Source organism: Hypanus sabinus, chromosome 26, assembly GCF_030144855.1.
Source record: "Hypanus sabinus isolate sHypSab1 chromosome 26, sHypSab1.hap1, whole genome shotgun sequence".
Lineage (NCBI taxonomy): Eukaryota > Metazoa > Chordata > Chondrichthyes > Myliobatiformes > Dasyatidae > Hypanus > Hypanus sabinus.
The window spans coordinates 17682069-17699974 of record NC_082731.1 but is presented as its reverse complement, the minus strand read 5'-3'; the positions used below and the strand labels follow the sequence as shown (position 1 = coordinate 17699974).

At 52.5% G+C, this 17906-nt stretch overlaps 1 protein-coding gene across 1 annotated transcript; it reads right to left on the bottom strand.

Moving 5' to 3' along the window:
• Positions 1–578: 578 nt before the first annotated feature.
• On the bottom strand, positions 579–17770 carry LOC132381682 (protein phosphatase 1 regulatory subunit 3E-like; the record flags this gene model as incomplete). Its single annotated transcript, XM_059951276.1, has 2 exons — positions 579–2381; positions 17093–17770. Coding segments are annotated over 2 exons (1134 nt in total), but the record flags the coding sequence as incomplete, so codon positions are not given.
• Between the last annotated feature and the right edge of the window lie 136 nt (positions 17771–17906).

Below are 17906 nucleotides of genomic sequence, written 5' to 3'. Positions count from 1 at the left end.
AGGCGGCAGGTGATAGGTGAAACCGAGAGAGGGGGAGGGGTGAAGTAAAGAGCTGGGAAGTTGATTGGAGAAAGAGTTGAAGGATTGGAGAAGAGGGAATCTGACTGGAGAGGGTAGAGGACCATGGAAGACAGGGAAGGGGAAGGAGCACCGGTGGGAATTGATGGACAGGTAAGGAGATAAGTTGTGGGAGAGAAACGGAAATGTGGAAATGGTGGTGGTGGTGGGAGGGGGTCGATTATTGGAATCGATGTTCATGCCATTAGGTTGGAGGCTAAAAAGGAATATAGAGCGTTTCTCTACCAACCTGAGAGTGTCCTCATCGCGGCAGCAGAGGAGGCCAAGGACTGACATGTTGGAATGGGACTGGGAAGAAGAATTGAAATGGGTGGCCACCGGGAGACACCGCTTTTTCTCGTGGAGTTAGGTGCTCGGCAAAGTGGTCTCACCGGGAGCACCAGACGCAATAGATGGCCCCAAGAGATTCACAGGTGAAGTGTCTCCTCGCCTCTTTTTGGGTCCCTGAATAGTAGGTAGGAAGAGACTGAACGGGGGTGGGGGATTATGCAAATGTAGGTTCTTGAGGTGGGGTAATAGGAACAAGCAGAAACAATGGGTCTGGGTGGACAGGCAGATTTGTGGATCTTGGCTAGAGATCGAAACGGGAGGTGCGGTGGGGGGGGGGGAGTATGAGGTCGGTGACAGTGGATGGGAGATCCCCAGAGCTGATTAGGTTGGTGATGGTGTGGGAGACAGTGGCCTGGTGTTTCTTGGTGGGGGTCCTGTTCAAGGGGTAAGAGGAGGGGTCTGAGAGTTGGCGCCAGACCATTACTGCACCCCCCCCCCCATGATGGCGAGGTTAGCATTAGTGCGGAGGGAGTGGAGTTGGGGAGAGGCGTGTTAAAGTCGAGACGGTTGATGTCCCGTCGGCAATTAGAGATAAGATGATTCGAGTAGACCATGATCGTCAACGTCATACTGAACCAACGATCCGCGGGAGTTCACTCCAGGACACCCCCTCCGCTTCTTGGGACGTTTATTTCATTAAGGAGCGAAAACTAAATAAATTAGCGAACACAATGAGGCCGAACACAGTCACAGAGTCCGCGGCTCCCCACGGGTGGTGGGACAATCCACGATACACAAGTATTGTGTTGGGTTTGTACCAATACAATCCCGGCCGAACACAGTCCGCGGCTCCCCATGCCCCACGCTTAGGGTGGGGGCGAGATGGATCCGTACTGAGGGGATTCGGCCGGGTCCCGATCTCGCCCACCCAGCGGCCAGAAGCTCCGGGTGGGTTCTCCCGTTGATTGGGCGAAGAAGAGGGGCAGATGTAGTATCTCCCTAACCGGAGGGGGTCTCTCGGCAGAGTGGGCGTGGGGAGGAAGGGGGTCGCCCATTTACGGATGAGATACTTCCTCCCGGACGGAGGGGCAGTTTTGGAGGCGTCTTCCTGGAAGGGCAGCGGGAGGAGCGTCAGCGGGGGCATGTAAAGCCGGGGGAGACGGATGCCTCGTTAGCGAACGTTGGGGCGTTAATGTTCGGGCGGGGACGCGGGGCTGAAACCACAGTCAGGTGGGTCGTGAGGAGGGGGGGTGACACACCTCCCCTCCCCAGTCTCCACTTCCACGTCTGACTAGGGTGGGGAGGTTAGGGGGCAGAGAGTATGGGGAGGTGAGGGTGGAGGGTCTCTGAGGTGATCCGGAGAGAGGGGCCGCGGGTAAATCTGGGAAGCTGTGGGTGCCATCTCAAGGGGTGGGGAGCGAGATGGGCACCAGTCCCGGGAAAAAGGCAGACATTCTGGGAGGAATACGGCCGTCCCCCACCCCACTTCTCCACGGCCTCTCAATCGAGTCGGTGTTCCCCAGCAGAAGGGGGTCCATTATTTTAGCCTGGATGCCGCCGCCGCCTCGTCCCGTCCCTCACACGAAATGGATCCACCCGGGGCAGTATTCGGCCGGAGGGGGGGATGCTCCGGGCGCCGCCTGCGTGGGCTGCAGGCAGTAGTTCCGTCCGCCGTCGTTGTCCCAGTAGACGTCCAGGCCGACCCGGTAGCGGACCGCCAGCTGCAGCGAGCGGCCCGTGAGGTACGGGGGCAGGGCCAGCTCAAAGGCGAAGCGGTCGGTGTGCAGGTCGGCCGAGCCCGGGATGTAGCGGGCCGGCGTGTCCGTGTAGGTGGACCATTCGTCGGCGGTGTGGCGCACCGTCACCTCCTTGGAGAAGGCCAGATTGAGGACCCGGACGGTGCCCCGCAGGCGGAACCTCTCCACTTCCACACCCTCCAGGCACACCTTGTCGCGCCGCACCTTCTGCATGAAGTCACCGGACGAGATGGGGTTGGCGAAGGTCGGCTCCAGCGGTCGGGCTTGGCCGGGATCCTGCGAGGGGAAGAGACGGGAGAAGTGTTACAGACCCTTCGGCGCATCTGGCCCAGATTCTCATCTCAGCTGGTCCTAGTCGGCCCAAATCCAGAGACAGCGGCTTCGGCGGGAAGCATCACGGCTCTGCCCGTGACCCCGGGAAAGGGCGGAGACAGCCCAGCACCACAGAAACCTGCCTCGCTGCAGAACCCCCACCCCCGGCACCGTCTCCTCCCTCCCATCGGCTACAAGACACAAAACCCCTGGAAGCACTTTCCACCTGACTAGGGGACAGCTTCGACCCCGCAGATTGAAGATCATCAAACGGTTCCCTGATAACTGGTTCCCCAGAAACTGGGTGGTGGTTTCTTTCGAACTCAGAGTATTTTAACATCTTTGGACAATTTTTACTGTGCCCATGGTCTGTTCTTAATCAATTATGCTATTGTTTGCTCTGTTGTAACTATGTGGTTTTGTGCAGGTCTTGTAGCTTTGGTTTTTGGTCTTGTTTTGTCTGGGGTTTTGGAGCTCCTTTCCGGGGACGCGCTAAGATGGCAGCGCGATGTTAATATGCAGCAGCCTCTCCGGACTCTGGACTGGGGATTGCCAAACGTTATGTGGATTTTCTGGTGGTGTCTGTTTTGTCATGTGCTTTTGTGATATCATTCTGGGGGAATGTTGTTTCATTTTTTAACTTCATTGCATTTGTGGTTTCTAAATGACAATAAACTGAAACTGAACTGAACTGATAAGATGGACTCCTGACCTCACCGCCTATGCCGTCAGGACCTTGCGCCTTGGTGTTTCCCTGCACTGCACTCCCTCTCTGCCTGTTACACTCTATTCTGCATTCTGTTATTGTTCTACCTCAATGCACTGTGTAATGATCTGATCTGTCTGGACGGTACGCGAGACAAGGTTTTCACTCTACCCGTGACGATAATAAACTGATGGTAACAATATCCCTCTCCTTTCCCGTCCGTATACCTGCTCAATTGCCCCCACCTCCTGTGGCATCTCTCTCCACAAACCCATCACCCTCTGCGGGAGAAAACTTACCACTCGGGCCCCATTTTAAAATCTTTCCCCTCTCACCCTCTGGATTTACAAATGTAGGTTCCCTTTCCCTGGGGAAGAGGCTGTGCGTCTTCTCCCCATCTGCTGTTCTGTGCACAAGCTTTGGGTACTCGTAAAAACTATATTGTAAAACGAAAGTGCTTTCAAAAACAATGAGATGTTTCTAAGTATAAAAAAACCATAAAGATTAGTAAACAGTTTAAAAAAATAAATCTCTATTTGATGTGACTGCCCTTTTAAACTCTTCTTGGGCTTCTAGCTGAGTCCGGGAATCAGTTTTAACCGACATTCACCGATTGGTTAAAATCAATGTGTGGACCTGGCTGGAAGCCCAGGAAGAGATTTTGCGTGTTAACCGGGAAAGCACTGAACCCTACTTCGTGACCGCCCTTTGTCTTTAAATCTGCATCAGTTCTCTCAGGTCCACTGAGGGGCAGTTCTATAAGAAACCCGGCTGGTTCCAAGCGTCTCGGAGAGCTTTCCACAGTTCCTCTGCAGACTTTGGCTGTCTCGCCTGCTTCTGAATCTCCAGGTAATCCCAGACAGCCTGGACGAAGTTGAGGTCGGGGCTCTGTGACTATCTGAAGCCATATAAAAACCGGGGTGCCCAAGACTTTTACACAGTACTATGGTGCCCCTAATGAGTTTAAGTTAAGGAGAGAGACCTGCGCACTGGGGAATAAAGTCCCAGCCTGCGACCTCTCCCCTTAACTCAGGCCCACCAGCCCTGGCAACATACCCACACTCTTTCAACCTCAATGACATCACTCTGGTAAGAAGGTGACCAAAACAGAAGATGCTGTTCCAGGTCCGGTCTCATCAACAGCCGTGACTGATGAAAGGCCTGAATGCCCTCTTCACCACCCTGTGTACCCGTGACACAACCTCCATGGAACCGTGACTGTTCCTGTACTCCGCAGCACTCCATTCACTGTGTGAGGCCCGTATGAAACTGCATTTGCCACTCCTTGGCCCACTTTCCCTGTTGATGAAGATTCCCTTCCGATAGCATACAATTTAACCTAAAACAACCATCCAAATAGATTATTTTTATCTTTTTATACAACGGTACTCACAGCTCACACATGACGGCATGGCCAGACACCAAAGAAATTGCACTGTCAAGTTCACTGATGATGCGACAGTGGTGGGGCTCATCTCCAACAATGATGAGACTGCCAACAGGGAGGACCTGGAAGAGCTTGCGGACCAGTACCAGCCAAATAATCTCTTCCTCAATGTCGACAAGACAAAAGCGATGGCTATTGACACTACTCAAACTCCTCTATATTGGCTGCACAGGAAGTGGGAACTACAAGCAGTTTCAAACTCCTGGGAGGGAACATCTGCCAGAACCTCCCACACAGTCACAAAAGTTGACCATTACCTCTCCTACTTCCTGTAGGGAGCTGGACTAGGCACATCGATAGTGACATGCAGTAGAGAGGGTCCTAACAATCTGACAGGGTGAGGCTCCCTCCACACCGTCCCATCACACACTCCCAGGGACTGGGTCAGACACATGGTGAGGCTCCCTCCACACCGTCCCATCACACACTCCCAGGGACTGGGTCAGACACAGGGTGAGGCTCCCTTCACACCGTCCCGACACACACTCCCAGGGACAGGGTCAGACACAGGGTGAGGCTCCCTCCACACCGTCCCGTCACACACTCCCGGGGACAGGGTCAGACACAGGGTGAGGCTCCCTCCACACAGTCCCGTCACACACTCCCAGGGACAGGGTCAGACACTGGGTGATGCTCCCTCCACACCGTCCCGTCACGCACTCCCAGGGACAGGGTCAGACATGGGGTGATGCTCCCTCCACACCGTCCCGTCACACACTCCCAGGGACAGGGTCAGACACGGGGTGATGCTCCCTCCACACCGTCCCGTCACACACTCCTGGTTAAATGAATTATGAGCCATTTAGATAAGGGGTTCTCTTCCTGCATTCCCTAGGGTATTGTCAGTTTGAATCCAAGCTATGTAAACGTTTTCTGTGCTCTAAGTCCCTTCTAGATATTTCTTGGCAATCAAAAATAAAATTTTATCGATTGTGGGATTTTAAATATTAATATCTCCTGTGCTAGAGAGCTCACCTCTGCTGTTCCACTCATGTGAATAAATGATTCCAGAACTTTCCAAATTAATTTGGGATCTTGTTTTGAAGGTTATCCCATCCGCTCCCCACCTCACCCCTCTGGCTCAGCAGTCGTCAAGGGCAAACATCGAAAATCTCAGGACATCATCACATCACCTCTGTATCCAGGGTCAATGAATCCTAGTCATGGAACTTCCTAAAACTCAGTCCTTGGCTCAGTTTTATAACAGGTTCAAACACAGGGTTAGGCTCCCTCCACACCGTCCCGTCACACACTCCCAGGGACAGGGTCAGACACAGGGTGAGGCTCCCTCCACACCGTCCCGTCACACACTCCCAGGGACAGGGTCAGACACAGGGTGAGGCTCCCTCCACACCGTCCCGTCACACACTCACAGGGACAGGGTCAGACACAGAGGGAGTTTCCCACCACACGTCCTGGCATATGCTACCAAATCTGTGTCTGTGTGTGTGACATCCGTGTGCTGTACCTGAGTATGTTTGGTGTTTGTATGTGTACTTGGTTTGCAAGTTTGTGTTTAATGTATGTGTGGTACGTGTATAAGACTATAAGGCACAGGAGGAGAATTAGGCCATTCAGCCCATCGAGTCTGCTCTGCCATTTCATCATGGCCGATCCATTTTCCCCCTCAGCCCCAATCTTCTCCCCGTATCCCTTCAAGAATCTATCAACGTCTGCCTTCAATATACATAAAGGCTTGTCGTCCACAGCCGCCTGTGTTAAAGAATTCCGCAGATTCACCACTCTCCGGACAAAGAAATTCCTCCTCATTCCTGTTCTAATCTGAGGCTGTGTCCTCTGGTCCGAGACGCCCCCCACCACAGGAAACATCCATTCCATTGAGGCCTTTCACCATTCGATAGGTTTCATCGAAATGGCCCCTTATTCTGCTGAATTCCAGTGGGTAGAGCTCCAGAGCCATTACATGCTTATGGTGAAACCCTTTCAATCCCAGAATCATTTTTATGAACCTCCTTGAACCCTGTCCAACATCCTTTCTTAGATGAGGGCCCCAACTGTTCCCTGTAGTCCGAGTGAGACCTCACCAAGCCTCGATGTTACACCCTTCCAGGATGAAGAAAGGAATCGTCAGGGGCAGGAAAGTGACGCTGAGGCAGAAGATGGGCTGTGGTTTGAATGGGAGGGGATAGCAGGAGGGAAGGGGCTGAAAGGCCTCTTTCTGCTTCTGATTCTTAGTGAAATCAGGGTGGAGTACGCTGCTCGCAGCAGTCGGGACAGGGCTGGAGCTGTGGGGAGAGTGCGGGGGGCGGTGAATCCGGGCTGGCCCGCGGTCAGTGGCACGAGGGGCGGAGACACTTCCCGTGGCATCAGGGAGGAGGAGAAGGTTGGGTTCTGGCTCGGCGGTGGTGGGGAGGGTCAATCCGTTTATCATCGTCACATGGACTGGGCTTTCATCCCTACGTTGAAACGGTCCGGTGGGAAGCAGGTGTGGTGCAGGTGCAAGATCATAGCCTGTGAGTTCTGGAGTCCAACATTGTATGAGGGGCATATTTCATCGTCTTGTAACAATAAATCCTCCCAGAGGGATCAGAAGTGGAGAGAGGTGTCAAGATCTCTGAGGATCTAACCTGGTCCCAACATATCGATGTAGTTATAAAGAAGGCAAGACAGTGGCTATACTTCACTAGGAGCTTGAAGAGATTTGGCATGTCAACAAATACACTCAAAAACTTCTATAGTTGTACCGTGGAGAGCATTCTGACAGGCTGCATCACTGTCTGGTACGGAGGGGCTACTGCACAGGACTGGAAGAAGCTGCAGAGGGTTGTAAATCTAGTCAGCTCCATCTTGGGTACCGGCCTACAAAGTACCCAGGATATCCTCAGGGAGCGGCGTCTCAGAAAGGCAGCGTCCATTACTAAGGACCTCCGGCACCCAGGACATGTCCTTTTCTCATTGTTACCATCAGGGAGGAGGTACAGAAGCCTGAAAGCACACTCAGCGATTCAGGAACAGCTTCTTCCCCTCGGCCATCCAATTCCTAAATGGACACTGAATCTTTGAACACCTCACTTTTTAAATATATAGTATATTTTTTTGTTTTTGCACGGTTTTTAATTTATTCTATATACATATACTATAATCGATTGATGGTTTTTCTTCTATATTCTGTATTGCACTGAACTGCTGCTGCTAAATGAACAAATTTCACGTCACACGCCGGTGATTCTGAACCTGATATGTTGTCCTGAGAAGTTTGGTGGTCCTGGGGCCTGGTGACTCACGCTTTCAGTCTTCTGTATGTATTCCTGATGGGAGGGGTAGGAGAAGGGAGGATGTCGAGGGTGGGAGGGGATCGCTGGTCGCGTTGGGTGGAGAAGTGGGGGCAATTCTGCCCCAAATAAGTGGTGTGCAGGGTGGTGGAGGGGGCTGCCCTTGTTGAGCGGTGCTGGGGCAAGGGTATAAATATGAGGCAGGTAAAACTGTTCCCAATCGGAGAGGAGCAATAATCTGGGATTCATTTCCTGGAGGGAGTGGGATTTAGTCAGGGGAATGAGGTACAACGGGTCAGCGGGGTGGGTTACAAGGCCCCTCGGGGAGGGTGGGGAGATGGGACGGAGGGAGACCATCACAATTAGCCTCCTGCCTTGAACGAGAAGCAGGGAGGGAGTCAATTCCCCCCACCCTCTCCCGAATGGAACAGGAAGCATTGATCAGTCCACACTCAGAGTACTGAGCATCTCAAGGCTGGAAAGACGGGGCAGCAATGGAGAGGGTTCAGAGGAGATAAAGCAGGGCATGGCCTCGAATGCTGGGGCGGGGGATATAGTACAGGGCGGGGGTTATCCTTACCTTCAAGGTCAAAGTCAAAGAAGAGTTATCGCACTACAAATGCAGTGTGCCACTATACACAAGCTTCAGGGTCATTTTCTTGCGGGCATTCACAAGCAAATAAAGAAATACAACACGAATAAACAAAGACAGACAGACAAGCAGCGTGACCGAAGGATACCTTGGGAAAATAAAGCCATTAGTTTCAAAGTAAATATGGAAAAAGACGGGTCCTGTCTGCGGGTAGAGATTCTAAATCGGAGAAAGGCCAACCTCGTTGGCATCAGCAAGATCCGGCAAGTGGGGACCGGGACAGGCTGCTTTCTGGCAAAGGAGTGCTGGGTAGGTGGGAGATCCTCAAAAACAAAATTCTGAGAGGGCAAAGCCCGTATGCGCCCGGCAGAATAAAAGGTGAAGATAACCAGTGTCGGGACCCTGGGTTTTTGAGAGATATTGAGGCCCTGGTTAAGGAAAACTGTGGTGCAGAACAGGCAGGAACAAACGAGGTGATTGAGTCGTGTAAGAAATGCAAGAGAGCTCTTACCTGAGGAAAGAAATCAGGAGGTTAAAAGAAGACACGAGGTTGCCCTAGGAGACAAAATGAAGGAAAGTCCCCAGGGATACTACAGATATGTTAGCAGATAAAGGACTTCAAGGGACAGAACTATTTGTCTGGAAGATCAGAATGGTAATCTTCATGTGGAGCCAAAAGAGATGGGGTGGATCTTACATGGATTTTTTCATCGGGAGACAGACACGGGGTCTGTAGGAGCGAGGCAAAGGAACTCATAGACAGATTACACAGGAGGAGGTGAGAAAGAAATTCCGAGATCAAGAGTTGTACCATCCCTGGAAATGAGTCTGTGGGTTGTGGAATTGGGTCAGTGTTGGGGTGAGTGAAGTTATCCACACTGGTTCAGGAGTCTGATGGCTAAGGGGTAATAACTGTTGCTGAACCTGGTGGTGTAGGTGTGGAATTGGGTCTGTGTTGAGGTGAGAGAAGTTATCCACACTGGTTCAGGAGCCTGATGTGTGGAATCAGTTCAGTGTTGGGGTGAGTGAAGTTATCCACACTGGTTCACGAGCCTGATGTGTGGAATCAGTTCAGTGTTGGGGTGAGTGAAGTTATCCACACTGGTTCAGGAGCCTGATGTGTGGAATCAGTTCAGTGTTGAGCTGAGAGAAGTTATCCACACTGGTTCAGGAGCCTGATGTGTGGAATCAGTTCAGTGTTGGGGTGAGTGAAGTTATCCACACTGGTTCAGGAGCCTGATGTGTGGAATCAGTTCAGTGTTGGGGTGAGTGAAGTTATCCACACTGGTTCAGGAGCCTGATGTGTGGAATCAGTTCAGTGTTGGGGTGAGTGAAGTTATCCACACTGGTTCAGGAGCCTGATGTGTGGAAGCAGTTCAGTGTTGGGGTGAGTGAAGTTATCCACACTGGTTCAGGAGCCTGATGTGTTGAATCTGTTCAGTGTTGGGGTGAGTGAAGTTATCCACACTGGTTCAGGAGCCTGATGTGTGGAATCTGTTCAGTGTTGGGGTGAGTGAAGTTATCCACACTGGTTCAGGAGCCTGATGTGTGGAATCAGTTCAGTGTTGGGGTGAGTGAAGTTATCCACACTGGTTCAGGAGTCTGATGGCTGAGGGGTAATAACTGTTGCTGAACCTGGTGGTGTAGGTGTGGAATTGGGTCAGTGTTGGGGTGAGTGAAGTTATCCACACTGGTTCAGGAGTCTGATGGCTGAGGGGTAATAACTGTTGCTGAACCTGGTGGTGTAGGTGTGGAATTGGGTCAGTGTTGGGGTGAGTGAAGTTATCCACACTGGTTCAGGAGCCTGATGGCTGAGGGGTAATAACTGTTGCTGAACCTGGTGGTGTAGGTGTGGAATTGGGTCTGTGTTGGACTGAGTGAAGTTATCCACACTGGTTCAGGAGTCTGATGTGTGGAATCAGTTCAGTGTTGGGGTGAGTGAAGTTATCCACACTGGTTCAGGAGCCTGATGGCTAAGGGGTAATAACTGTTGCTGAACCTGGTGGTGTGGGTTGTGGAATTGGGTCAGTGTTGGGGTGAGTGAAGTTATCCACACTGGTTCAAGAGACTGAAGGCTGAGGGGGTAATAACTGTTGCTGAACCTGGTGGTGTAGGTGTGGAATTGGGTCAGTGTTGGGGTGAGTGAAGTTATCCACACTGGTTCAGGAGCCTGATGTGTGGAATCAGTTCAGTGTTGGGGTGAGTGAAGTTATCCACACTGGTTCAGGAGTCTGATGTGTGGAATCAGTTCAGTGTTGGGGTGAGTGAAGTTATCCACACTGGTTCAGGAGTCTGATGTGTGGAATCAGTTCAGTGTTGGGGTGAGTGAAGTTATCCACACTGGTTCAGGAGTCTGATGGCTGAGGGGTAATAACTGTTGCTGAACCTGGTGTGGTTCCTGTACCTCTATCTTGATGACAACAGCGAGAAGAGAGCATGGCCAGGATGGTGGGTGCCCTTGACGATGGATGCTGCCTTCTTGGTGGGGGGGGAGGTTTGTCCATGATGGACTGGGCTGTATCATTACTTTCTGTAGACATTTCCATTCCTGGGCTCTGCTTTTCCACACCAGACTGGGATGCAACCGCTCAGGATGCCCCCCACCATGCACCTATAGAAGTTTGTCGAAGTTCTGGATGATGTGCCGAATCTACGTAGACTTCTAACAAAGTAGAGGCTCCGTTGTACCTTCTTTGTGATGGTACACGCGTGCTGGTCCCAGGATAACCTGGGACAAGTATGGGGTAGACAGAGTTCCTCTCCTAAGGAAGGGGAGTCTAGAACCAGGAGGGCAGAGGCTGAGGGTGAGAGGGGAAAGATTTGAAAAAGAGCGACGTGTTTTCCACATGGATATGTGAGCTTCCGGGGAGATATACGGATATGTACAATTACAATATTTAACAGGCGTTTAGGCAGGAAACAGGCCAAACGCAGGAATATGGGACTAGCGTGACGGGGATCACGGATGACAGGAGCTGAAAGAGCCTCACAATCTACCTGCGCTGTACTTTCTGTGTAGCCATCACACTCTATTCTGCATTCTGTAGTTGTTCTGCTGGGTTATGCATGGATCTGTGCAAATCGTGTCTCTCCCTGACTGCAGCACCTGTGAACATTAATAAATTGATTCCAATTTCAATTCCAGTTCTATGAAATCGCTGACAGGAAGGCAGTGGGGAGTTCTGGGTGTTTGAGCCATTCCTTGGGGCCTGCATCAGAATTTTATTTCAGCTGACGTTGCGTCTCTTCAGAGCTGATTGCCTCTCAGCTGGTGCCTCAGGCCCGTTAAGTGCTTCCGAGCAGTTTTGTTTTGTTTTATTTCCTCAAATTCTCTCCTGCCGGGATCATCCTGCCCCTGACAGCCCTCCAGGGGCTGGACACTGATTCACTGGCTCTACCCCCCCACCCCCCCCCCCCCCCCCGCCATGACTGTGCTGTGCACTGCCTGCCCAGGGTGGTACGACCCTAACCTCTCCTGCCCCGAAGGACTGGGGCAGCAGGAGGAGGAATGACCACTGCTGTAGGTTCCTGTGTGGTGTCCTAACTGGGGAACACCTCAGTGTTTTCCATTTCTCTGCTTAGACTACAGGAGAATCCTTCCCGCACGGACCTGGGAGTAATGCACACAGGGAGGGGGTGATAAACATTGGCCTTCCCAATGGCAAATCCTCCAGAGTTTGCTGTTTTCCCATAGCAAGGTGGCCACCATTGGCACAGGCATCAAAATGGCGGCCTTCCCCCTCAACAAAATGGCTGCCATCATCATGCGCGGCAAATATGGCCGCCACTGTTCCTGTACAAAATCACCAACACAATCACATGCTCAAGCATGGTACCAGAGCTGCAGAGAATAGCAGATTCTGTCCAGTACATCATGGACACACCACTCCCTTAAGAAGGCAACATCCATCATCAGTGTTCCCCTCCCTTTGGGCCTTGCTGTCTTGGTGCAGTTCTCGTCGGGCAGGCAGTACAGAAGCCTGAAGCCTCACAACACCAGGATCAGGAAAGGCTAATTCCCTTCCAGGCAGGTGAACGGTTCAGCAACGATATGAATATTTTGATCACTTTGCACTGAAATGCAGTTCTTTTTGCTCTAGTGGCGTTCCCTTCTCGTAAAATTTGGACAAGACTTGCTGAATTTGGAGTCCTGGTCACCTGCCTGCAGGAAGGACTATCGACCAGCTTGTCAGAGTGCGGAGAAAATTGACGTGATGGCTCCTGGGCTATCGGGAAATGGTTAAACAGGTCACGTCTTTACTCACTGGAGCTTAAGAGAATGAGGGGAGATCTTGTAGAGATTTACAAAAGCATGAGAGGTGAACACATGCAGGTTTGGCCCTCGGGTTGAGTGACACCAAAACCAGAGGTCAGAGGTCTAGGTTGAAAGGTGAAATATTGATGGGGAATCGGAGGGGGGGCCTTCTCCACTCAGGAGGAGGTGCGAGTGGAGAGCGAGCTGTCAGTGGGAGTGGGAGACGAGGGGCAGTTGTAACATTTAACAGAAGTTTGGATGGGTAGGTGGATGGGAAGGGTTCGGAGGGATACGGTCTGGGTGTAGGTCGATGGCACTGGGCAGACCAACCTGGCACGAACTAGGTGGGCCAAATGGCCTTTATTTTCAGGCCTGGACTGATCTACGATTCTCTGAGCACACAATCACGATGACAGAAACGTTCCCTCAACAAACTGGCCTACATCCAATGCATTTCCTCTGGGAGTGGGAAGCTGGCTGCCCCACCAAAGACTGAGAATGAGAGTACAAACTGCTCCAGTTCTCTAACTGAAGGGTGCCAGGACAGTAATACCAGCCCTCGGCTCTCTACCACCCGACTCTCGATGTAAAATCTGAAAAATGCACCGTGCAGACCCAGCAGGCCAGGCTGCACCTGCCGAGGGAGGAACGAACCAATGTTTCAGGTCAACGAGCTCTGTCTGCAGCGGGTAGAATTAGAAATCAAAGACGTCTGAAGCCGTGGAGAAGGTGGACAGAGGGAGACGATGGGGAGGCAGGGGAAACTGAGTTGTCATGGGAGGTGGTGTCAGCTGGGAGTGAGAGGGAATGAGTGTGTCTGTGTGTGTGTGAGAGAGAGTGTGTGTGTTTGCGTGTGTGTGTGTGTGTGAGTGTGTGTGTGTGTGTGTGAGAGAGAGAGGGAGAGTGGGAGAGGGAGAGAATGAGAGAGTGAGGGAGAAAGAGAGAGACAGAGAGAGTGAGAGGAATGGGAAGAGAGGGAGATAAACTCAGTGGCCATTTTATTAGATACCTCCCGTATTTGTGATCTTCTGCTGTTGTAGCCCATCCACTTCAAGGTTCAACATGTTGTGTGTCCAGAGAAGCTCTTCTGCACATCACTGTTGTAATGTGTGGTTATTTGAGTTCCTGTCAGTCTGGCCATTCCCCTCTGACCTCTCTCATTAACGAGGCGTTTTTTGCCCTCAGAACCACACTCACTGGGTGTGTTTATTTCAGTTTCACACCATTCTCTGGAAATTCTAGATGTTGTTATGTATGAAAAACCAAGGAGATCAGCAGTTTCTGAGATACTCAAACCACCCCATCTGGCACCGACAATCACTCCGTGGTCAGCGTCACTTAGATCACACTTCTTCCCCCATTCCGATGTTTGGTCTGAACAACAACTGAACCTCTTGACCATGTCTGCGTGCTTTTACGCATTCACATGATTGGCTGATTGATACCATGGATTCTGGTTAATAGGGCCACCAGTTAATTGGGGGCAGCCACTTATTTGGAACAACTACTGAAGAATAAAAATAGCTAATTGAGAAAATTTCTGGGCTTCCCTTCATTTATTTGGGACACTATGCCGCTTAATTGGGACAGGAGCCTGTCTAATTAGCATCAGCCACGTGCACTTGCGTGATCCTTAGACCCAACATTGTGCTTAGAGGAAACAGTTTTTAAATAGAGGCAGCTGTGTGTGCTTCTGTCCAAACACAGTGATTTGTGTCACCAATAGCTGGTGAGAAACAAGCGGCAGGACGATACAGAACTGCTTTGCTCACTCCAGTTTCAAACATTTGGGCTTGGAGATGCCAGAAACAGCCGGGAGTGAAAATGAAATCATTTCACTGCTTCAGAAAGTTAGAAACTACGATGAATTTAAAGGTATTGGCAATCATCTTGTATGTTCCAATGAGAATGAAGAGTTAGAGGGTACAATTGTTGACAATGTTGTTTGCAGGCAGTCCAGTAGGTGCCGACACTGATTTACAGTCAATCAAACCAGCACACACTGGATGAATTCCAACATTGATAAGAATTAGGAACCAATACACAGTTTCATAGTGCTCTAGTAGTATTGGTAGAACAGTAATTTGTTCGTAATTTAATTTAAATACATAATTGCGAAGGAAAAGCATTTCAGGGTGTGTATTGTACACATCTCTCTGACATCAACTGTACCTCTGAAACGTTGAACTCACTTAAATGGTAGTTTGTCTTTCTAACTATTTCCATGAAACTTTGGCTGTTGGGGCCAAAGTCTACCAATCCCAATGTGCCCCAGTTGAACTCGCTGTATCTGCGTTAGCGACAGGTGTACCGAGGAAAGGATGACCGGGTGTACAATGAGGGCTCATGAAACTGATAAGGTCATTAACCTGACACATTGTTTTCATCAACTGCTCTCACTCCCCAGATGCTGACTGACTAGCCGAGTCTTTCCTGCTTTGATCTCAGAATTCCGGCATCTGTAATATTTGCTGACAAGGGAGGCACCTCAAGTGTGAGGACAGACACTGGAGATGCCTCCGGTGCTGAGAGTCGGGAGGAAATGCAAGACAGTGGTTGGACACAGAGAGCCAGGCGCCGTCCTGACTGTCTGTCTGGAGTTTGTATGTTCTCCCTGTGATTCGGTGGGTTCCCCAGGGATTTGGTCACCTCCCACGTGCAGCTCTGAATTGCCCTCTGTGTGTGAGTGAGGGGGAGGTTCTGGGGGGAATGTGGTGGAGGGAAAGAGAGGGGGAGGTTCTGGGGGGAATGTGGTGGAGGGAAAGAAAGGGGGAGGGGGAGGAGAGAGAAGGGGGAGGGGAAGGGGAGAGGAGGGGAAGGGGAGAGAAGGGGAAAGAGAGAGAGGAGGAAGAGGAGGAGGGGTGAGATGGAAAGGGGAAGAGGGTTGAGGGGATGGTGAAGGAGGGGTGAGGGAAGTGGGGAGAGGGAAAGTGAAAGAGGGGAAGGGGAAGAGGGAAGATGTGGGATGGGGGAAAGCAGAAGATGTGAAGGCGGGAGAGAAGAGAGGGAAAGAGGGGAAGATGAGGAAGGGGAGAAGTGGGGCAAGAGGGGGAGGTTCACTGTGGGTCTCCCATTGTCTCTCACATCAGTAGTGACCCACACCACCCAGACCTCCTCGACCCTCAGACACACAAATAAACAGATCAACCCAGCCCACCATCCCTCACAGCAACCTCCCCACCTCATCGTCACTTACTGTCCATCCACACCCTCTCCCCCTCCTCCTCTCCCATCTCCCTCCCCCCCGCAATCCTCATCCACACCCTCTCCCCCCTCCTCTCCTCCTCTCCCATCTCCCTCCCCCCCCGCAATCCTCATCCACACCCTCTCCCCCTCCTCTCCTCCTCTCCCATCTCCCTCCCCCCCCGCAATCCTCATCCACTACCCTGTCCCCTCTTTCCCAACATCATCAGCCCACTTTCCCCACCCTCCGGCTTTTTCCCCCACCCTCTCCTCATTTTCACCCCTCATTATCAAACCTCCTCCAGCCTCATCCTCCCCTCCCTCACCCCCATACTCTCTGCCGCCTCACCCCACACCCTCCCATTCATCCTCCCCTCCCTCACACCACATCCTTCCCCTCCCTGCTTCCTCCTACTCCCTTCTCACACCCTCCTCATTCCCTTAACCCTCTACTTGCTCAATTCCTTCTTGCCCACTGCCTCTTCCAGCCTCATTCCTCTCATGCTCCCTCACCTCTCCTCTGCCCTTCCTCAACCCCTCTCCCTAACCCCCACACACTCCTTTACCTTCTCCCTCCACTACCCCATCTTTGCCCTCCTCTTCTGCCCCTCACTCCCTCCCCTTCATACACTCAATTGCCCAACACCCCTGACTTCCTGCCACCTTTCCTCCATTACCCCATCCTTACCATCCCTCGCCTCCTCTCCCACCTCCACCACCCTTCCTCTCCTGCCACTCTGCCCTCCTACCTATCTCCACATTCACCCAGCCCACTCCCTCTCTTGCTCCCATTCCTCCCCCTCTTCTTCCACTCATCATCCTCCTCGTCTCCTCCCACAACTATCCTTCCCTCCACTTCTCGCACCCTCACCCTCCCACCACCCTTCCCTCTTCCCATCCTAAGCTCACCATCTTGCCCTCTTCCCCACACTCAATCCTCCAAACCGCAGCCTCCCCTTCTAACACCTCTCCTCCCACCATTCCGTGTTGCGGCCTCTCCCTCATCTCACCCCCACCCTGAAACCCCAACATCCCACCCCTCCTCCATCACCGGCCCTTTCCTCTCCCTCCTACAAACCCTCTTCCCCCTTCCCTCCCCTCATTCACCCTCAAGTGCGAAGCCCACCCTTTCATCCTCCCCTTCCCTCTTTTCTCCCACTCTCACCCCTCCTCCCTCCACTCCCCTCTCCGTCCCCCTCCTATCCATCCTCAGACCCCAACTCCCACTCTCCCCGTTACCCCTCTCCTTCCCCACCCACCTTGAAAGCCAGGCCCTGTCGTCCGACCCCGAACTGCCGGATGGCGTCGCGTTGCAGCTGGTCCTGGACGTGCGGGGGCACGCGGGGGGCCTCCCAGCGACTGTAGCGACAGACGGCCGCCAGCTCCAGCCCCAGGCAGTCCGCGAACCTCACCCTCTTGCGGGTGTCCGGGCTACGGCTGCGGCCCCCAGCCCTGCCGGCACCCTCCCCTTCCTCCTCCTCCTCCTCCTCCCAGCCCCCCTCCGCGCGGGCTGGGAGCGAGCGGGCCCTCCTGCCCCTGTCCCGCCACCTGGTCCCCGCCTGCCTCCCCCTCCCCTCTCCCTCCTCCTCCACCTCGCCCTCTTCCCCGGCTCCGGCCGGCTGCCGGGCCCTGCAGGCCTTCTCGTACAGGCCCGAGATGCAGCTGAGGTTGCGGGGGATGTCGGCGGGAGGCGGGGGGGGCGCGGGACATGCTGGGACCGAGGGGCTTCTCTGCTCAGTCGCTCTTTGCCAATGACTAGGCCTACCTGCGCATTTTTCACTGGCTGTTTCACTCTTGGTGCGTCCCACCTGTGTCCCTCTCTTTTCTCTCAGTCCCTCCTTTGCCACCCTTCCCTCTCTGTTTGCCTGTTCCTCTTCGTCCCTCTGACCCTCCTTTCCACACAAACACACTCTCTCTGCCAGACTCTCTGACCGAATTTAAACCTCTCTCAATCTCTCCCACAGCTTGTCAGACTCTCTGACCGAATTTAAACCTCTCTCAATCTCTCCCACAGCTTCTCTGTCAGACTCTCTGAATTCCAATCCTTCACTGTCCTCCCTCTACCCTTATTCT